Here is a 21,947-nt window from a genome sequence, read left to right as displayed (position 1 = left end):
TGTCCTTCACAGCCTTAAGAGCCAGTGGAGCTAATGGAGGTCTGATAGTTTGAGGCTTTCAGCAGCACTCTTACCCTTCTCCACTCTCCATTCTCTCACAGACAGGAGCATTTTTACTTGTTTCTTTCATCTTTCCTTTGATCAGTGTTGCACTACTGTGCACTTTTCACACAGTCAATGGTAAATGATGAAACCGTTTATGTCCTCTGAAATAAAGCTTTTTTTAAATTTCTTTTTTAAGCCTTTTACGTGTTGATCAGCTCGTCCAGTCAGGGTCTGATGATGTAACAGCATTTACTGTGGAAGAATGAACAAATGTTTGACCAATTAAAGGAAATCCCCGATATAACAAATGCAGATGCCTTCACACAGGTTCACTGCAGTACTGTGTATTAATAATCAAGGGTTTCTGGCATGTACTAAAAAGCCAAGAAGGCATAGTTGTTGTTGTTTTAATCAGCATCATTGAAGATAAGTGGCTTTGAAGCAGGAATCATAGTTTAAAAGGATGGCCTGGATGATTTTAGATTAGTGGAAAAAATACTTCAGTATTATTGGTTGAAAATATCAATTACCAACACATATTTTATCACTGTGATGCTGGTCATTAGGTTGATGTTTAATGAAAACAAGAAGGCCAAGAAAGCAGGACACTTGTGTTGTCATGGTTTGAGGAAATGCTGGCTGCAGATCAGTTTTGTCCTGTATTGAAACTTCTCTATCCTGATGAGAGAGATCCTTTCCAGTATATGACAGTGCCCCCATTGCATGTCACGAGAGCTCAGTGAAAGTTTGAGTATGAAGGTCACTAGATCACAACGATATTGAACGCCTATAGCAGATGAATTCTGGGAGACCAGTTTTCTCCACTTTCACTATCAAGACACCAAATGAGGGAATATCGTTTGGAATAATCATCCCTCCTGTAGAGTTCCACGCGATCAATATCGGATCAGTGAAGCTGCTCTGGCATCTGCTGTCACTGCGTTTCTGAGGTGCTTTCAGCAGGTTTCCCAGGCAGGAACTTCAACCTACTGCAGGCTAAAAGAAAAATTAAATTCAACACTCCATTAAAACATGTTTATGGGAACTGAACCGTCATGTGTTTTCTTTGTTTTTCATCAAATACAAAGATATTCAGATGTAACTCTGAATATGGTACAAATATATTATAAATTGTTAATCCTGTATATACTGATATGTAGTGTAAGCTGTAGTAGATACTACATGTGTATATACTTTGCATTGCATTGCATTTGCATGCCCGTGCTATAATATTGTTTGGCCTGTCGGTGCTGGTTCCAAACTGATTTACTTGATAAACTTGAGAAATGTTTAAAAATGGGGCGGTAGATGTGGTTGCTAGGCAATATAACAGCATCATAATATAGCATCCTTTCTGATCTAGCACAGGTGACTCAGAAGGGAGTACGCTAATTTAGATTCTGGCAATATAAAGAAAATGTGTTTGTGACAAAATTATATGATACATTTTATAAGATTTCACAGGTGCATAAATGGATTATTTTAGCTTGTTGCTAGGCAACATGATGACGCCATAGTGTCTGATATGGATAAGAACCATCGGGGCACCAAGATGTACCTGCATGCCAAGTTTGGCTGCTCAACTCCTGATGAGCTAAGAGGAGTTTGCAAACAAACAGACACCCAAACATAGATTTTGTGTATCGTAGTAAGATTACCTGTGAGTGTTCAAGGATTACAATTTAATTCTTTAAAACAAAGAAATGGAGAGCAGAAGTAGAAGGCAGCATAGCACAGAAACACTCAAGTAAAATACTTGTAAATCATATGTTTTATTTCATATTTTATTGAAGTATTTGGGTAATTGTATATTGCGCCACTAGTCATTCTGATGCTCTGATCCACTTTCATGAGCCATTGTAAAACCAACAGTAAATGAATTAACATTCTTTAGTCTCCAAAATAAACTGACTACATGTTTAGAACATGAATAAAACCAGTATAAAATGACCCGTAGAGGTGTGTGCATGGCATGACCTGTTCATCATTTACCCTTTTTTACTCCCAGCTGTGGTTCATCGTACTCTTTTTGGTGTCTCTTCTACACTTAGGAGTGGCAGAACTCAATTCAGAAGAATGCTGGACTCGCTTTCATTGAGCTTATCAATGAGGGAAGGTAATCCATCACACTTAATGATTATCGCAGCACATCACTCTGTAATTCACACATTAACACTAATTCTGTATCAGTGCTTAACAACTAATGGGTGTGATAGAGCCCTAATGAGAACCTTGCCAGGATAAGTGCACAGTGCCATGTGTGACCAGCAGGAAGTCGAATCATTATTGTGCAATTACATTTACAGCTGATTTGAGCCGGTCTAATTTCAGTGCTTGCAGTTTTGCTTTTCCTTTTTACTCCAAACTACCCGAGTATCAGTGCAAACCCAACAAAGAAAGCACAAAGTGGAAAACGACAGCATTGCATTGAAAATGAAGCAGATGTTAGCTGAAATCATTAGCCATTCTTATTGCTGCACATCCCATCTTGTTGAGAATTTATGTTTTCTCTAAATAGAGATGGTTCCTTCCATTTTATTTTATTCTTTTGCTCTTTTTCCACTTACTCCCACTGCCAGACTCCTGTGCCATGCCATGAAGGATCATATTGTGCGCGTTGCGAATGAAGCGGAGTTCATCCTGAACAGACAGAGGGCTGAGGATGTACACAAACATGCTGAATTTGAGGTATAAGCACAAAATACAACTTCTGTTTGTCACTTGCTGTATGTATGCGAGCAAGAAGCCACAGAAACTGGACGATATGTATTGTTTTCAACGTTTTTTAAAAAATCAGTGCAGATAAGTGAAGTCCTTTTGTTTTGTGAGGGCTTCAGGTAAATATTGTTCAGGTTTATCTGGTCCATTTTCCAGAAAGCAGGTTCAACAAACTAACTTTGAACTCTGGGTTGGACAAATTTAAGTTTTCAGCTCCAGAAATAAGGTCAGTAAACTCTGCGTTAAGAGCATGCATAAGTAATGGAGCAAAAAGCCATCATTAATGGAGCTCTGATACCAAGAGTCACCATGGCAACAAGTAAATAATAAGCAGAGCTTATTTTTATCCATTGGAATATGAGTGTGAGTCGGTGTGGGCCATGACTTTTATCTTATGAGAAAAGAGTCAATTCAACCATCGTCTGGGTTTGGGTCAGCAGTCTCTGTGGATAAGCCACTACCCACAGCTTATGACCGCAGCTGAGTGTCGGACCGTACACTGATTTCTAAATCAAATTTTTACACCCAGTATCACCGATTTAGATGATTTTTAGTGGAAATGGCCCCAAAGTTTTCAAACTGTGAATTTTCAGACACTGAAACCTTTACAAATTATGCATCTAGTAACTGCATATCAATGTATAATCGATGCATATCGAGGCATATATTTGCAGCCTGTTTAACTTTACAAAGTTTCGTTCTGTTTTATTGTCATGCTCCCACTTTTTCTGTCACTGTGAGCGATTACAGCATCACAAATTATTGTGTTTAAATTTAATATTTAAACTTTAGTTTTAAAACATTTGCAAATATTGCTGTCACTGAAGTGAAGTGACTTGAAAAAACACTTTTTTTCTTTAGAAAAAACAGCTGCATTATTGTTCAAAGAATCACGGAGTTAGAAAGATGTAGCCTGTTATTTTAAACTGTTCATAAATCCATGATGTCCACTGATTGCTGTCTATGCGCTGACATCATTGACTGATTGATCATAAAAGCACTTGTGTGAAATATAACATGAAGCTAATACCGTATATAATTGGGATTTCATGTCTGCAAAGACGTAAAATTGTGCGATGAATTCACTCTGCTATTCATTTTTTCTATCAGCCTTACAAATGAGGAACTAAAACCAGACAGCAGACAGGTTCACAGAGTCTGTTACCGCAATAAATGCCTCAAAGTTTTATTCAACTCTTTTTGGAACAGAAAACTCAGTTTTTTCTCATCTCAGGGTTGACAAACAGCCTTGATCCTCCAAGAAAATGATAATCAACTAATTGTTGATATTTAAGAGTAAATGGACTATCAGTATATTTTTTTATATAAACATTTTTTACAGTTTTTTTTTTTTTACATTAGATTGCAATTGACAGTTTCGGAATAACTTCAGATAAATCTTGTTAGCATATGTGCAATATAAGATAAGCAGTTATCCACGCGTGTATCGGCCTGATGTGTAAATACTAAGGATCCTCATCTGATCACCTACTGACTCCTTGTTAGAACCATGTCCTCGTCACAGTAATGGTCCACGGTCTTACTGTTTCTGGTCCTTGTTTAACTTTCCACGTCCCCTTCTCCTCCAGTCTAACTGTGCGCAGTACGCTGCAGACCGAAGGGAGGAGGAGAAAATGTGTGATCACCTCATCAGCGCCGCTAAGCACAGAGATCATGTGACTGCTAACCAGCTGAAACAGAAGATCCTCAACATCCTGACCAATAAGCACGGAGCATGGGGAACAATGTCACAGAGGTAGACCATCACTGTGTAATCTCACGAGCGATCCCTGCAGGAGTATGAGTAAGGAGTCAGATTTTGATATAAATTAATGAAATGGGTAATAAAAATGTGCAGTATCTGACTCCTAATATATTTACTGCCTGGAAGCATCAAGAGACTGATGTCCTTATTTTGTTTTAATGCACTTCAGCATTTGCTCATCCAGACCTTCCTACAGGCTGGCGGCCACATGTGATGTAACATGTAACATCTAACCTTATCCATCCTTCATCCGTTATGCCACTATTAAAGAAACTGTTGGTTGTTTACAGTTCATAACTCAACAATATTTGTTCTTCCTCTTTATCTAAAAGCCCGTTATTGGTGTTTGTAGAGTTGGAAAAGCCCTCATGGTCAAATGATGCCCTTTATCCTAATAACGAGGAACCTTTTAGACTGTAGGAAATTAGTTTGGGTGGTTTTTAGCATAAACGTCACATATAACGTCATCTCTGTCTTTAGACAAGTGCCTCAACTGAAATTGCTCATCTTTTTTCCTCCCGACTTTCAGCCAATTACACGACTTCTGGCGTCTAGACTACTGGGAGGACGACCTCAGGAGGAGGCGGAGATTCGTGCGAAATGCCTTTGGATCTACTCACGCCGACATGCCGCTCAAAGCTCTCGATGAGTACAGTCAGTAATGTTTACTAACATACAAATATTGCTTTGTTTTGTTTTTTTCCTGCATATTCTAACATGCTCACTTAAACATAAACAGGTACAGAAGACGAGGAGAAGGGACTCAAAAAAAAGAATTTCCGGAGTCAGTCGGTGGTCACCCAAAACCCGGAGGCAGAGCTCATGCTGGAGGGAGACGATGACGCTGTTAGTCTGCTGCAGGAAAAAGAGATCGATAACCTCGCTGGTAAGAAACAAACAAACACACACACACACAGACACACACACACACACAGACTTTGTTACAGTCCAGCTGAACAATAAACTCTCTGACTCTTGTTTTTAGTACGTTTTCGTCCGAGACTTTTTATCTCCAAAGGCAAGTTTGACATTTGAAAGCTTTGCAGCTAATCTAACCGTCTGGCTGATTTATCTCACAGAAGATTAAATCACAATTCACTAAAAACTGATGCAAATCAGATCAAACACCTTGTTTAATCCAGTGATTCCTCCCTGGCTTTCATAACCGATCGGTTGTTTCCAACAGAGGGGAAAGAAGCCAATGATTGGTCAATCTTAACTAACATGAAATGACCCTAATGTGCTGTTTTATATTCTCCTGTGATCATGCTTATTGGCATGACCCGGATACTTGTATAACTACCGATAGTAATGCCTGACCCTTGAATTTGTCCCCACAGGTCCGGTGGTTCTGAGTACTCCAGCTCAGTTGGTAGCACCAGTGGTGGTGGCTCGAGGCACTCTGTCCATCACTACTACTGAGATCTACTTTGAGGTAGATGAAGAAGATACTGCGTTTAAGAAGATGGACCCTAAAGTAAGAACAAATCATTTTTCTTTATAAGTGATCAGTGCACAGAAAGAGAGAGGAGGAAAACCGGTAAATTACAGGGTTAACTTATAAGTCTTTCTTTGTGCTTTTTTTCCCAATAATGTGCATCTTCATTAGGTGCTTGCGTACTCGGAGGGTTTGCATGGCAAATGGATGTTCAGTGAGATCCGAGCTGTGTTCTCCAGACGATACCTGCTACAGAACACTGGACTAGAAGTCTTCATGGCCAACAGAAGTAAGTCTCCAGAGTTCTTACTGAAACGATCATACTCACAGGTGACACTGCAATTAACCCGCTTTAGTATAGAATGACTACACTACCTGATCTGTTTAAATGTACTCTTGGATATTAGCTCAGTGTTAAGTGAGTGGTTCATTTTAAATCAGCATTAACTGTATCTTGTTCTCCCTCTAGCATCTGTGATGTTTAACTTCCCCGACCAGGCCACCGTTAAACGGGTTGTCTACAGTCTCCCGCGGGTCGGTGTAGGAACGAGTTATGGTCTGCCACAGGCCAGGTATGCACAGCTCTGTCTTCGAAGGGCAATGCCAAGATTTGATAAATGGAGAATTACATTTCGTGTGTGTGTACATTTCAGGCGGATTTCCTTGGCCACTCCTCGCCAGCTGTTCAAGTCATCCAACATGACGCAGCGCTGGCAGCGGAGAGAGATCTCTAACTTTGAGTACCTCATGTTCCTCAACACTATTGCAGGTGAAGTCCACTTTAAATGAGCGCTGACTCTTCTACCTCTGGACCTGTCAATGATATACGTGTGAACAGAAGATCGGTCAAGCACACAAATCTGGCTGATATGTCCAAACATTTCTGCTGAGTCATACGGACATTTCTTATTCACTGTGAAGTTTTTTAGCAGTTTAAACTTATTTGGTTGCTTCGATTGCCAAGGATAGAAAACGCACACTTCCATTGTGTATTTCCTTCATTGGTGATTCTATAAACACTTTAATGAAGAGGGCAGACAAAGAAGGTGACAGATTTGTAATAAGATGAATGCTTTGTCTGCAGTTTGCCAAATTGTTCTTTATATACTAGAAAACAGATTTAGAAAAATGAATAAAACCACTTGTTTTAATACATATTGAGATACTGAGTAAGTGTCAGAAGCACACAAAGAAACTGAGTGAATATTTGTTTAACTCCTGACATCATTTATCAACAGTTTGTACTTTTATCTCTCTGCTTGACTTTCTTTTTTTTAACTAAAAACATGCGTCTTTAGTTAATGTGTGTATAACATTTCATCTGGGCTCAGCGGTTCGTTAATATTTCAGCACGAGTCCGGCATAATGGATGTGTAAGATTTTAAAATATTTATAGCAACGTTTCTTTTCCCAGAGTAACATTTACACAGACATTTTATAGTTTGTTATAATCTAAGAGGTGTGTGTGTGTGTGTGTGTGTGTGTGTGTGTGTGTGTGTGTGTGTGTGTGTGTGTGTGTGTGTGTGTGTGTGTGTGTGTGTGTGTGTGTGTGTGTGTGTCCTTGCAGTTTATAACAAGACTAACGCCACACTGTTGTCGCTGATGGCTGTTGTGTCTTCTGCAGGGAGGACCTATAATGATTTGAACCAGTACCCTGTCTTTCCTTGGGTCTTGACCAACTATGATTCAGAGGAGCTCGATCTCACACTACCGGGCAACTTCAGAGACCTTTCCAAGGTTAGAGCTCCCACCCATAAAACTCTTTATGCACCTTTTCCAATTTCCTGCGTGTGTGCTACTTGGAGATGCTATCAACTCAAATGAATCAAAGTCACAAAATAGCATTTACGGTACATAATGTACCAAGGAATAGCACAAATCTCTCCTTATCACATCCCCACCAAGAGCGTATACACCCCGCTATGCAGAAGAACGCTAATGTGTGGTTTCTCTTCAAAGTATTCATCCAGTTATTTCTCTCTGATTTCTTCTAGCCAATCGGTGCCCTGAATCCCAAACGAGCAGCATTTTATGCTGAGCGCTACGAGACATGGGATGACGACAGCGCACCTCCTCACCACTACACAACCTTATACTCCACAGCTCATTCAACACTGATGTGGATGCTCAGAATAGTGAGTGCCTACTTAACACACTTATAAACTGGAAACAGCTAACTAAACACACGCCAGACACTCAGGGCTGCTTTTCACATGAACGTGTCTGTTTTCTGTTCCTGTAGGAGCCCTTTACCACATTTTTCCTCAGCGCTAATGATGGTAAGTTCGACCATCCAGAGAGAGCCTTTTCTGGCATCGGTCGCTCGTGGAGGAACTGCCAGAGGGACACGGCTGATGTGAAGGTAACGTGGAACAACCTACTGAAGTGACTGGTTTGAGGTTGTTGGACTAGATGTATTCAACATAAAATCCATCCGCACTGAGACCTAACACCAGGAGCATGAAATTATGATTTTCTTCTTTCATTTCCAATTTGAAAGTATTTAGAAGTGGCCTTATGGCCTCAAGTGGTTAACATATTTGTTTTGCATATGAGGAAAGGTCCTCAGCTTAATTCCAGGAGGAGGCACAACCCCAGTTTTAAGGGTTTGCAAGTCAGCGGTGGTCGCACTCCAGGATAAATGGGAGTTTTGCAGGGAAGGAAAAGGCATCTGGTGACAAATCTGTGCCAGATCAGACATGTGGAGCCGTTTGCTGTGGTGACCCCTTGGGAAATAAGGGAGCAGCTGAAAGTACCATATGTGAAATATTTGATAATAATTTGCTAAAGGAGCGTCAATAATTGATGTGAATTTTTCTTAGATCCAGTTAACTAAAGCAGCAGCATAGCCTGTTATTATACTGAGAGTGCAGAGGGTGGATTGTTAGATGTTCACCAGGCTAGGTATTTTGTGTGATTTTGGTTTGTTGGCTGTTTGTTTCTGATCTTGGGGTGTTCGTTTTATAATATAACAATTTCAATGTTTTTTTATATGAAAATGCATTGAAATTAAATTTAGCTTCCACTAAAACAACAAATAACGAGTTGGTTTTTTACATGTAACAAAGAAATAATTATACTGTAAGTAATTTTAAGTGCTGCATAATTATTTTCAAGTACTGCATAATTTTCTGGTAATTTGGCAGAAAACAAAATAATATTTTGCCATCTTACAGAGCAAGTAGGCTGTACCTGTGTGTGGGCTGTATTATAGAGTGGCTTAACCGAAATTGTTTCTGTTTTATTGGAAAGGAGATACAAATTATACTGTAAGTAATTTTAAGTACTGCTTAAGTAATTTTCGGTATTGTTTAATTACCTGGTAATTTTGCAGAAGAACAATATTTCCCCATCGTAAGTAGGCTGTACTCTTCAGGTCTTTATTTTTTCTATTTATTTAATTGTGCTTTTTTGTTTATGATGTACTCAAAATCAGTTACAATATCATTTGTGTCTCCTTTCCAGTAAGATATGCAGACATTAAGCAAGCTTAAGCCACCACATGGCACAGCATGCTCCTCAAAAAGAGGCAGTGACTGAACAATGTGTTTTTGCTCGTGTCCATAAGGAGCTGATCCCAGAGTTCTACTACTTGCCCGAGATGTTCGTCAACAGTAATGAATATGAGCTCGGGATGCGCGACGATGCAGTTCCTGTAAGTGATGTGGAGCTTCCCGTCTGGGCCAAGAAACCCGAGGATTTTGTTCGCATTAACCGCATGGTGAGAAAAACAGAGACTTGTTTTTTTTAATACTAAACCTGGAAGTTTTGTTTCTTTTTTTTCTTTGCCTCACCTTCAAATCTGGAGATAAACTGCGAATATTCTCTCTCTCTGATTCTTTCCCTCTCTCCAGGCATTGGAGAGCGAGTTCGTGTCGTGCCAGCTTCACCAGTGGATTGATCTAATATTTGGCTACAAGCAGCGAGGGCCAGAAGCGGTGCGAGCTCTCAATGTGTTCAACTTCTTATCCTACGAGGGAGCAGTCAACCTAGACAATCTAGATGCTGTACAGCGTGAGGTTTGTTGACGATTATCATTAAAGTGCAGAAATCGAACTTGTGCGTGGTAAGCCCATCTCTTCCTCTCTGATTCCAGCTGATTGAGGCCCAGATTCAGCTTAGTGGTCAGGTGCCCTCCCAGCTGCTGATCGAGCCACACCCACCTCGGTCCTCCGCCATGCACCTGGTGAGATACCTCAACAGCCTTAGCACATCTTGGCACGCACTTACAGACAAACACCTGATGAAAACACCAAGTCAACTGTAGGAGCGCTGCAGAGCTACTGAGCTAGCAGTGCTTTGAATCTTCATTGTTTTCATTTATTTATCATATTTTTAAAACATTTCTACCCAGTGCATCAATTATTTTTAGTCCGCATTCTCCGAGAGGAATAGCTTCCATTAGCAAGATGTAAGCTATTTGAAGTTTTATTACATACAGTAGTATGTAATGGTGTTTGTAGCCTCTCTGTAGTCCCTGCTACTCTCAGCAGCATGAGGCCTCTGCTTCTCTACATCAGAGCCATCAATGTCAACCCAAACCCGTCAGACCCCGAGCCCTCAGCAACCGGTGCATCCGCCTCCTTTCCTAGACCTAGAGCCGCCCTCAGTGTGTGTACCTGCTCTGACCCTGTGCTCCCACTAATATACCGTTTCCCCTGCCGTCCCTCTGTCCCATCTGTTCTGTCTGTCCCTCTCCCTTCGTCTCCATCCCCCTTCCTCCAACCTACCCTCTTGCCCTTTCTCTCTCTCCCTTTCTCTTTCTCTGTCTGTCTCACCAGTGTTTCCTTCCCCAGAGCCCTCTGATGTTTAAGGATCAGATGCAGCAGGATGTCATCATGGTGCTCAAGTTTCCCTCCAACTCTCCCGTGACACACGTCGCGGCCAACACGCTCCCCCACCTCAGCATACCAGCAGCCGTGACGGTCACATGTAGCCGGCTGTTCGCCGTAAACCGCTGGCACAACACTGTCGGTGAGTGTACGTTGATGGAAGTCTGTGTAAAATTTAAATTATTAAAGAATTTTTGCGACTGATTTCCCAAAGCCGGTAATGCTTGTATACTTACAGCTGAGCCTGAAGCATTTGCTCTTGTTGTTTCATAATGCCCTTTAGTCCTGTTTTGTTCACACCCTCGATGTTGACATAGAAATATTTGTTAATTAAAGCTTCAATTAACCTTATTAATGACCTCATTAGCGCAACAGACTACGTGTAATTAATCATGGTAATGTGATTATACAGGATCACGGGCAGCTTAAGTGGCTTTTAGTACCGACTGCCACACGAGGCACTTAATTTTTAATGTACGCTTGCATCAGAGCTCCCATCAGAGAGCACTGGATCAGGCCTTCTTCACCACTTGAAGATGTGCGTATGTATGACTGTGTAATATTTGTGCCTCAAACCCTTCAGGCCTCCGTGGAGCTCCAGGATACTCCCTAGAACAAGCTCATCATCTGCCCATTGAGATGGACCCTCTCATTGGTCAGTTCTCACACATATTCACAGCATTTTATCCATTCAAAAAGTTATAGATGCAATTTATGTCGTATTTTATTGACCAGAGGTGGGATGTGGCCCAGATGCAGATCTGAATCAAGGAGTTTTTAATATTATAGGTTATTGCAGAATTTATCACAGATGCTTATATGCAGCTCTTGTTTTTATATAAGCAGTTGCAGACCATAGTTTTGATACACATGTTCTGTAAGTAGATAAAGGGAATTTCCAGATCACTGGGGGAGCTGTGGCCAAAAGCATCACGTGATGCATCGGGAATTTAGATATACGGTTAACCATTTTCCATTTTTCTGCCCTCATTAGCCTGATTACATCTTTTTCTTCCCATGTAGCAAACAACTCAGGCGTGAACAAGCGTCAGATCACTGACCTGGTGGACCAGAGCATCCAAATTAACACACACTGTTTTGTGGTTACTGCTGATAACCGTTACATCCTCGTCTGCGGCTTCTGGGACAAGAGCTTCCGTGTTTACTCCACAGAAACTGGTTGGTTTTTGTATTATTTATAAGTCATGTCAAGCACTAAGTACAGCAAGCATTTCCTCGAGGCTGTCAGCTTCCTTTTTGAAGCTTAAATTTATGATTCTGTCAGAGTCTTTGCTTTGCATGTTTATTAATTTATTACATAGAAGAGATGCAGGCTTTTTTGGAAATACATGCAGGCACATGGAGGTAGATGCTGTTTTTACTGATCCTCGGGTTTAAAAGGAGACACGGCTTGATTAAGTTATCATCACGAAGCATTTTTATCCCACCGTCGCCTTCCAGGAGTTTGATAAGGAGAGGCACACACACGTTGGCAAACTTGTCTACCTCCCTGCTCTCCACAGGAAAGCTGACCCAGATAGTTTTTGGCCACTGGGATGTGGTGACGTGTCTGGCTAGGTCAGAGTCTTACATTGGAGGAGACTGCTACATCGTGTCAGGATCCAGAGATGCCACTCTTCTTCTGTGGTACTGGAGTGGGCGGCACCATATTATAGGGGACAACCCTAACAACAGTGAGTGGTGAAATGGTGGATACAGAATGTGTGCAAGTTAACTAGTCGTTGTTTGGGACATGAGTGCATGAATGCGCTTCAAGGTCAAACATTAAGTTGAATAATTAGAGCATGTTTATTGTATATTTACAGCAATGGAAACATTTTTACTGCAAATGTAGTGGTTTGACTCTTAACTGTGTTTTCCTCAGGTGACTATCCTGCTCCCAGAGCAGTACTGACAGGACATGACCACGAGGTGGTGTGTGTGTCCGTCTGCGCGGAGCTGGGATTGGTTATTAGTGGAGCCAAAGGTTTGTACATCTTTATATGTCTTTGCCCAGAAGAGGTTTATTTGCAAATAAATATTTAATTTAATTATAAAAGATGCACATCAGAGAACAGTGGCGTGGACGCAGTGAACGTTAATCACAGTGAATGTTGCTTTTGCCAAAGCTTTACACTATCTTGCTTTGATCTTTTCCCTCAGAGGGCCCGTGCCTCGTCCACACTATCACAGGGGACCTGCTCAGAGCCCTGGAGGGTCCAGAGCTGTGCCAGCAGCCACGCCTCATCTCGGTGTCTAGCGAGGGACACTGCATCATCTACTATGAGAGAGGCCGCTTCTGCAACTTCAGCATAAATGGAAAACTGCTGGCACAAATGGAGGTCAACGATTCGACACGGGTAAAGCTGTCAGGGTTACTCGAATGCAAACATTTTCATACACTGGTGTTCGCATTATTCAGCCATAAACCAAGAGCTTCTTTTAACTTGGACTCTTTTTTTTCTTTTCCAGGCAATCCTGCTAAGTAGTGACGGGCAGAATTTGGTGACAGGAGGCGATAATGGAGTTGTTGAGGTGTGGCAGGCGTGTGACTTCAAACAGCTTTACATCTATCCGGGCTGTGATGCCGGAATCCGTGCCATGGACCTATCACACGACCAGAGGTAAAACAGGAAGAGGACAAAGACTGCGTCACCTTTGTGATGTGATTGCAAAAGTTTCGATGGTTCGGAGATGTGATTTACTGTGTTCTCTGCCCTCAGGACTTTGATCACTGGCATGGCGTCTGGCAGCATTGTGGCATTCAACATAGACTTCAACCGCTGGCACTACGAACACCAGAACAGGTACTGAGGACAGTGCGAGGAAGAGGACGATGGAGGGAGGCGAGGAGGTGATGCATTCTGCTGTGTATCTGCAGCACAGGGGAAACTACAGGTTCAGAGACGATGGAAAAACAAGTACCGGACCTTAGGCTGTATTCCCTTGTGAAGTTCACTTGATTTTAGGATGCGACGGCGCTGGTGGAAACTGCTTCCTCTGTGCATACGTGTATGTACGCGCACACACACGTGTGTAACCACAGACACTTAATACCCAGAAGATACACACCAAAACCTGCTAATAGAATAAGAAGACTGCAGAGTGGGGAGGGGGAGGCAAGGTGAGCAGATATTGTAGAGGTTTTTCATACCTGTACCACTCACAGGACTGGTACATTTGCTGTTCCTCAAAGACATCCTAGGTTTTCTTTTCTTTTCTTTTGGCTATGTTTAACATTTTGTTCTTTACTTTTCATTTGAGGAGATGCCAGCACATCGCTTATTGGGTGGATAATTAATGAAATATGTATCTAAACTGATAAGAAATGGTCAGAAATGAACTAGCTCTACCCATTGTTCAAAAACAGGTGCTATTGGCTTGATCTTAAATTCACCCTTGAAAAATTGCTTAATCTTGTTTAATTTCACCTGTTTTATTCTTTTCTTTTCTTTTTTTGAATATTCATTTAGGTTTTTTTTGTTCTTTACCCTCAGCAGGCTTAAATCAGATTTTTATGTAAATAAGGCTCTGCTTCCTTCAGAGTCTACACTTCTACTTTCACTACACGAACTGCGCTTATCACCTTTAATTTATTAATGACTTGCTGTATGTAAAATACTGTGTAATAATTATTATAATGTTGACAAGGCTGATGGTAATAACGGTGGTAAATGTTTTGCCAGGGAAGGTAATGATAAAGAGGTCTTACCAGTGCCACCAAGGATGACGAACACAAGACTGACATGATTTCCTTTGTATATTTGGTGATCGTTCTGTCAAATATGTACATATAGTCTCGGTTCAGGCTTGGCGGGAGACTTGATCAGCTGAATAAGACTGGAAGCGCAAACTTTCACTTACCCACATTTGTTGATTATTTAAAAAAAAAAAAAAAGAGAGAGAGAATCAAATCAATGTAAAAGTTTTGTTTTGTATTTGCACTTTGCACCAATCACATATCATTATTTATTAGCTTGGTTCTTTCTGGTCGGCTGCCATTTCGTTTAGGTCCATTTTCCTACGGGATAATTTGTGCATTGATGTTTGTATTTAAAACGTTGAGCTCATCTGTGATTATAAGTTTTACAACCTCACAGTTGTAAGCAATATCATGATTCTGTAGCTGATAGAGGCGGGGCGGAGGGCGGAGAGAGAGGATGAAATGTGAGATGTACCGTATGTGTGAAGCCATCTTGATCAAATGCGCACATGCACATACTCTATCGACAGGTTCAACTTACGTATCCAAAAAAAGGTTAAATATTTTTGGATCTATGAAACCCTAAAAAAAAAACTATTGTATTCATGTTTTATTGCAAAGATGTAAAATATGACGTGTGAGTTGGAAAAAAAATCATGATAAGAAAATAAAATATGCAAAGAATTTGATGACTTGGCTTTTCATTGATCACAACCGTGTATCACGCGTAGATTTATTGCCATTTTGAGTGAAATCTTACTTCCATAAATGCAATTTCTAGTTAAAACGCTGCATTTTGCACACACTTGTCATTCGTTGAACTACCTGCTGTTTTTTTTTCTTTCCTGTTTGTGAAAATAGCAACATCCTGCATCACAGACATCAATACCCTGTTAGTAGTACAAAATTACCACTTTCAGTTTTCAGCATTTCCTGCATTGTTCTTTTCTAAAGAACCCATTTAAACCTACTCCTGTGGAGCTTCTTCAAATAACACAGGAACAGAACAGCCGTCCTCACTGAAAGTTGTCACAGTGATTATACAACCTGAAATTTCACAGACGACATTAGAGGTTCAGTTTTATCTATTTTCTTTTATTTCACCAGTTTAAAATAGTCATTTGTTCTCATAGCTGAACATCTTTATGTGCAAAATTAAACTAAAAGCTAAAATTATACACTAGTTGTTGAATTTGTGAACTTTCGCTGTGAAACTATAAACAGATTATTATTTTACTGCTTTGCTGCAACTCTTAAAAAACACAATCTTGCTTGCTTGGCTGCTTATAAAAAATGGCCACACATTGCTCTCATCAAACATCATTTAATAATTTGATTCAATTCAGTTTTATTTATTCATTAAGCAGCCTGAACTGTTAATACAAGGCAGGATGGATCCATGCATCGTTTTTCCAATCTTCTGTTGTGAGCCCTTACCAACTGTAGCTTCAGTTTCAATTAAATTCCATTTTATTTACATAGTGCCAAAACACAACTTGCCTCAAAGCGCTTTATAATGTAAAGACTACAATAATAAAGAGAAAACCCCAACAATCAGATGACCCCCTGGGAGCAAGCACATGGCAGCAGTGGGAAGGAAAAACGCCCTTTTAACAGGAAGAAAGAAATTGTTTGTTTTCTAATAAAGTTTCTAAAACGCACCTTTCATATTCACCCAGTGCATCAAATGTAAGTCACTGACCGGCCATTGGGAGTAACTTGGGGGTTCAATGTCTTGCCCATGGACACTTCAGTAAGCCACTTACTCTGTGATACTAGGTCTGCAGATTTTAAACATGCCTCAGCTCTTTGTTCATAAATATATAGAATATATGTCTCTTTATGTTTTAAGTGCTTCTAAATAAGAGAAACATTGGTTTTGATAAAATTTACATGCCAAACAGTTAAAATGACCAGGCAGTAGAAAATAACACTAGTTTAAGTATCAATTTATGCCACTAAAAGTGAATTTTATAGTCTAAAATTATAAATGAAATATTAAAATGATATGACTTAATTTTATACTGAAACATTTTGATTTCTATTTTTTTTTTTTTATTAGATTTAAAACTAATTACTTTAAAATGACCAGAACTTTACAATCTGATTGACTGACTGACCTGGGTGTTTATTAATCCGATTACAATAAGAAATATAGTAAAATAACAAGGCTATGGTCACTATTTTAATATTAAAATTAATACCACCTCATGTTTTAAAAGAATCTGTATTTGAATGTGCTATTTAATGCTATCAATGTTACCTGGAAATATTTGCAGTAGTTATTACTTTGTAATAACCTTAAATCAGGCCAATATGTTTACATATTATCATACTGTAAAACATTAACTGTACAATTACAAATTACACTTACTTTTATTTGCACATTATCAGCCCTAGTTATTAATCTCTTTATTTATACTTTATACTATACTACATCTACCATTGCTCACCTAAAAACTACGTTCAATACCGCACTCTATTTATGGTTATTATTGCTTTATTACTATATTGTGTACCCACTTTTGTTTCCACTGAGCTGTATAGCCACCGAAAATTCAATTATTAAGGTCTTGTATACCTAATTATGGCATCTTATTGATGTATCTAGCACAGTTTTTATAAAGATATTACCAGAATTGGCCACATATTAATAATAAAAGATGAATGGATACATATTTTTGTATATATTTTTGGGTTGTATGTGGCATTTTTTCAATCATTTAAAAAAAAATTAAAATCCAGGGATTCGTGGATTGGGAAGAATGAGCTGAAGTGAAACTACAGCAAAGCTAATAATTACATCCAATTTGTTTACAGTATATTTGATGCTTTATCTTATGCTTAGTACTACAGCCATTTTCCTAATTTTGCAAGACAAACAAATCCATTAACACCTCAATTATAACTGGAATGATAAACGAAAGCATTGCCACTAATCTCTTTTTTAATTAGTGTGATGTTTCAGCATGTATAGAAGTTAAAGGGATTTTGTGATTAAAGTTTATACATGGGGGAGTGCTGAGTCTGTCAGACCGTACCACTTGAAATACACAGATTAATTGGAGAACAGTGAGGATTTGTCAAGGAGTCTGACAGCTCTGGCTGTTTTTATTGCTTGCGGCTGCCATCTGTGAGCCTTTGTGGTCTTTACAGTTTATTGACTTTTCTGACAAAGTGTGGCAAAGATGAATGAACCGTTTTCAAATAATTCTCTCTGTACGTGCCATACATTTTTGTCACAGTGTCAAAAAGACTTCAACTCACAATATTAAAAAAATAACAAACAAGTAAATGATGTATTTTCAGAGTAAACAACCATTTCTCTAACCGAAGCCTGGAATAAAAGCTGATGGCAGCACAGAGCTGCTGTAGTCTCTATGGAGACCGGGATCGGACGCCTTATAAATTGACAGGCAAGAGTGGTAATCTGTCGCGCTGGTAGACCTGTCTTTCAGGCTCGGAATTTCCTCTTGTAGTTGATGGCACTTTTGACCTGGCCTGTCTGGAGCTGGAGTCCGTGGGTGCCTGTCTGTCAAGTCTCCAAGCGTCATTTCTTTCTTACCTTCACATCCACATCACCGTTATCGGTCCTCTTCTTGTGCAACCTCCTTTCTTCATACTTTGAATGATTACAAGCCTGACGTGATCACAGTTTGGATGTATCTTGCCTTTTCATTTCCAAAACCTTACTGAACAGCTGAGACACATCTATGTACTTCATGTACAAAGTTAAAGAGCTTTAATAGGATTTTTATACCGAGTTTGCAATGTAGTCTACAGACATTATGAAGCTTGCTGTACAAAGCTTCACTTCAAACAATAGTATTTCTTCTAAGTTGAACACGAGTGCAATACGAGAAATGACAAAAAGAAAAAAGAGGAGAAAAGATAATGAGTCCCTCATTATGCTGTTCCCCGCAAAGGGAAAGCAGAATCTCAGATTCATTTGTCTTAATTGTGAAAGTAAGACTCAGAAGGGTGCATTCACACTCACCCTTCAAGACCTCTTCATCACATTATGAGCAGATATTTCCCCTGTGCCTATGCAGATTGCATGGCCCCGCCAGAATTAGAATATGCATGCACGGACTGTAATGCCATTATGTCAGCTTCTTTGGGGCTGACAAAAGGTTTTTGTGTTTGTATGTCACAGTGAGGAGGTGCTGGACCTCTGTGTGCTTTATATGTGTGCGCATGCTTGCCTTTGTTTGCATGGGCATGCACCAATGAGAGCACATGTGCATATGTCTGTACTGTATGTGCTCCCTCCCACATCCCTCAGGTGGAGAGTGCAGAGATGGTGGACCTCTGAGATGAGATGCTACATATCTCCATGTTGGTGAAGGAGCTTCCTCCCTCGCTGCTGCAGTCGGGGACAGAGGAAGAAGAGGAGATGATGTTCTTGAGCCTGTGTAGGGAAATGACGAGCAGCGTCAGAAGGAACACCAGCAGGCCGAGAAAGAGCCATACATAAACATAAACATTCCCTGGACGCCCCGGAGATGAGGCGGCCGCAGATGTGGAGGCAGAGGTCGGGGAGAAACGGAGGAAAGTCCCATTGTCTACTGACGAGATTCCGGTCTCATTTTGGTCCATCAACGGAACGTCAATCCCAGACATCCTGACTGTTGTTTCGTCATGGAATAACAAGAGAGACAAAAGGAAGAGGAGGGAAATTTATTGAGGAGCAAAAAGACGTTTAGTTTAAAAATCCAGTATTTACAAAAAGCCTTTAAAAAGTGATTTCTCTTTGTCTGCTGAAGAATGGGAGATGCTTCCTGATGCCCACACCCTCACATAATCCCAAACAGCCTTGGTTGGAAATGATCAATTAAAAAAAGGATTTTTGTTCAGATTAAAAGTCAGGAAGCTTTTTGTTTTACTTTATTTATGCCGATGACACTGCCATGAACAGCAGGGGGAGTGCTTGTCTTATTGAATGCCTGTCAGGCTCGGTGCCCAAAGCTGTGCGTGCTCATAAATGAAGCCATCCTTATCTGATGAAATTAAACCCCTTATAATCAGCTTTCACAAAGACAGATGAAAACCAATCCTCCTCCACTGTATATTAATATTGTTAATAATATTCCATCACAAATTACTGCATGGCACGAAACTGGCGAGGAAATGCGAGCGACCGCTGGAGGAGCAGTCAGAGTCTTTGTGCTGGTGAGACACAGAGGGGAAGGGGGCTGTGCTGAATTTGGGTTAGACCAGCCTTGTGTCTTGACTTGATCTATGACAGCAGAGGAAAGACACTTCAAAGCGAGGAATAAATGACCATGACCGGTATGAAAGCTAGAGGTCAGCAGCACACTTTTCATCTCCCAGTGGTATGAGCTCAACTTCTTTCTTATCTTCTGTTCCTGGCCTCCTTTTCTCCCCATTTTTTATAGCCTACATTTCAGCATGCCCCATATGTGAGCCCGGCCACTCGTGCGATATTGAGGCTGGAGAAAATTATACTCCTGCCTTTTGATCTGCAGTAATAACCTCTGTTAATCAGATCAGTGCTGCTGAAAACTGCGGAAGTAGCTACAATGTAAAAACATGTTAGAAACTGGAAGGTTTCACTTTAAATGCTTTGCCATTTCATTTCATTATGATGTTTCATTCCGGAAATTGGGAATGTTGCTCTGACAATATTAATAAAAACATTATAAACTTGTCTCAGTGTCACAAAGTGTTCTCTCAATTTTGTAGTTTGCTGCTCAGACACCAAATCAGTTTGATGTGGACTAATAATCATTTATTTAACCTGACCAATGAACACTGTGTTTTAAATTTAATAATACTACAAAGGGACAGTTAGCTAGTAGATTTAACCTTCATAAGCTAATTAGTTAACTAAGCTTGAACTAGCTGCTTGTTATTCTGAATTGGCAGAGATTAAATGATGCAAGTTGAATAGCTAGTGAATGCAAGTTATAAGCATTTTCAATCTATTAAACGCTCATAATGCTACATTGTTACAGTCATTAGTATTTTTTATATATTATTATACACTGATGAATCCCAAGCAGCAAACCCCTGGGTCTGAAAAATGATAATACAGACGTACAAAACTGAAATTCTTCAAATGGACATTTGAGCAACTGAAGTCCATGCTAACCTTATGGAAGCTTCTTTTTGACACTATTTTGATTAATTAATTGCATTTTTCATCAGTAGGCCAAAAGTTTTGGTTAGTATCTCAAGACATTCACACTAAATTTTAAATAAGTCATCTCTAAATTTGGATTTACCCAGAAGTGACTACAAACTGCAAGCTACTCAGTGAAAACTTGAAATATTGAGAAATTTCTACTTCTGTTCGATCCTGTTTGTTATCTAACAAATAATTCCCTGTCATGCAGTTGATTAAGTAGCACACAGTAAACCGAAAGTTCAAATCTTATTAGCAAGTTGCTTACATCTAATTAGCCATTTGTGGATAGTCTTAGCAAACGAAGTTTGCTAAAACATTAGCTAACAACTGATGCTTATTAGCTTAGCACTCCATGCTTTCTTTCATCCATCCGCTTCCGCTTCTCCTTTTTCAGGGTCGCGGGGGGCGCTGGAGCCTATCCCAGCTGTCATAGGGCGAGAGGCAGGGTACAACCTGGACAGGTCGCCAGTCTGTCGCAGGGCCAACACACAGGGACAGACAACCATTTGCATTCACATTCATTCGCACATTCACACCTAGTGACAATTTGGATTATCCAATTAACCTATCCCCACAAGCTGCATGTCTTTGGACGGTGGGAGGAAGCCGGAGTACCCACGCAAACACGGGGAGAACATGCAAACTCCACACAGAAAGACCCCGGCAGTGCTAACCACTGTGCCACCGTGCTGCCTTTCTTTCAGATAAGGTAATAAATGGTGGGAGGTGTAAAAGATTAGGCTCCTTTTTGATAAAGTTTACAGTTAAGGCTGCCTGCCCACTTTTTTAAGAGCTTCATTTTATCCACTGACGCTTTGGAAAATCATTACTCAAAGAGTTATAAGACTTGAACCAAGCCAATAAGCTACTAAGTGAATATGACCATTAAAAGATTTGATTTGGATAATAAATAAATAAATAAATAAATAAAAGAAAGTGAAAAGACTGTGCAACTTAAATACATTTGGCAGTGAATGAACTAATCATGCCAAAATGCACACCAAATACCAGCTTCCAAAGGGACTAACTTCAAGCCTTCACGAATGGAGTTGTTTTCATCTAAAATATTGTATACTACTACTACGTCTAATAATAATAATAGTTTTGTGTGTGTATATATATATATATATATATATATATATATATATATATATATATATATATATATATATATATATATATACATATATATATATATATATATATATTATGTGTGTTGTGTGTGTAGTTAAATATTGATATGGTGCTCCTAACTGCATCCACCGCTCTCACTTTCTAAGATTTTGCGCTCTCTG

The 21,947-nt window shown here is 39.8% G+C and overlaps 3 protein-coding genes across 15 annotated transcripts in view; 2 read left to right on the top strand and 1 right to left on the bottom strand.

The window, feature by feature from the left end:
• nbeaa (neurobeachin a) overlaps positions 1-15,190 on the top strand; it is a 103,024-nt gene extending 87,834 nt beyond the window's left edge. For 7 of the 12 annotated variants that reach the window (XM_080867843.1, XM_080867846.1, XM_080867842.1 and 4 more), the window contains 23 exons: positions 2,097-2,161; positions 2,625-2,733; positions 4,353-4,519; positions 5,058-5,182; positions 5,268-5,414; positions 5,869-6,005; positions 6,138-6,255; positions 6,436-6,538; positions 6,620-6,735; positions 7,591-7,703; positions 7,961-8,101; positions 8,209-8,328; positions 9,535-9,687; positions 9,821-9,985; positions 10,063-10,152; positions 10,748-10,940; positions 11,382-11,453; positions 11,822-11,977; positions 12,322-12,492; positions 12,684-12,785; positions 12,962-13,158; positions 13,271-13,422; positions 13,522-15,190. In XM_080867843.1, coding sequence (XP_080723969.1) covers positions 2,097-2,161; positions 2,625-2,733; positions 4,353-4,519; positions 5,058-5,182; positions 5,268-5,414; positions 5,869-6,005; positions 6,138-6,255; positions 6,436-6,538; positions 6,620-6,735; positions 7,591-7,703; positions 7,961-8,101; positions 8,209-8,328; positions 9,535-9,687; positions 9,821-9,985; positions 10,063-10,152; positions 10,748-10,940; positions 11,382-11,453; positions 11,822-11,977; positions 12,322-12,492; positions 12,684-12,785; positions 12,962-13,158; positions 13,271-13,422; positions 13,522-13,612 — 3,003 coding nt within the window. In that variant the 3' untranslated portion in view covers positions 13,613-15,190. Of the gene's footprint in view, positions 1-2,096; positions 2,162-2,624; positions 2,734-4,352; positions 4,520-5,057; positions 5,183-5,267; positions 5,415-5,513; positions 5,547-5,868; positions 6,006-6,137; positions 6,256-6,435; positions 6,539-6,619; positions 6,736-7,590; positions 7,704-7,960; positions 8,102-8,208; positions 8,329-9,534; positions 9,688-9,820; positions 9,986-10,062; positions 10,153-10,747; positions 10,941-11,381; positions 11,454-11,821; positions 11,978-12,321; positions 12,493-12,683; positions 12,786-12,961; positions 13,159-13,270; positions 13,423-13,521 lie in introns of all 12 variants that reach the window. The other 5 variants (XM_080867844.1, XM_080867841.1, XM_080867840.1 and 2 more) reach the window with 2 other exon arrangements.
• Positions 15,191-15,848: 658 nt separating this feature from the next.
• sertm1 (serine rich and transmembrane domain containing 1) overlaps positions 15,849-21,947 on the bottom strand; it is an 11,792-nt gene continuing 5,693 nt past the window's right edge. The window contains exons 1-2 of one of the 2 annotated variants that reach the window (XM_080867498.1): positions 20,918-20,978; positions 15,849-19,129 (exon numbers count right to left, since the gene is read on the bottom strand). In XM_080867498.1, the coding sequence (XP_080723624.1) occupies positions 18,783-19,124 (342 nt within the window). In that variant the 5' untranslated portion in view covers positions 19,125-19,129; positions 20,918-20,978 and the 3' untranslated portion in view covers positions 15,849-18,782. Of the gene's footprint in view, positions 19,130-20,917; positions 20,979-21,947 lie in introns of those variants that run through there. The other variant, XM_080867497.1, reaches the window with a different exon arrangement.
• The window catches only part of ccna1 (cyclin A1), a 27,684-nt gene continuing 24,879 nt past the window's right edge, over positions 19,143-21,947 (top strand). The window contains exon 1 of the mRNA XM_080867495.1: positions 19,143-19,837. The gene's annotated coding sequence lies outside the window, so the exon portion shown is untranslated. The remainder of the gene's footprint in view (positions 19,838-21,947) is intronic.

This window comes from Rhamphochromis sp. 'chilingali' (assembly GCF_963969265.1).
Source record: "Rhamphochromis sp. 'chilingali' genome assembly, chromosome: 19".
In the NCBI taxonomy this organism is placed as follows: domain Eukaryota; kingdom Metazoa; phylum Chordata; class Actinopteri; order Cichliformes; family Cichlidae; genus Rhamphochromis; species Rhamphochromis sp. 'chilingali'.
Note: the sequence above shows the minus strand (reverse complement) of the source record. Positions and strands in the feature narration are given on the sequence as shown.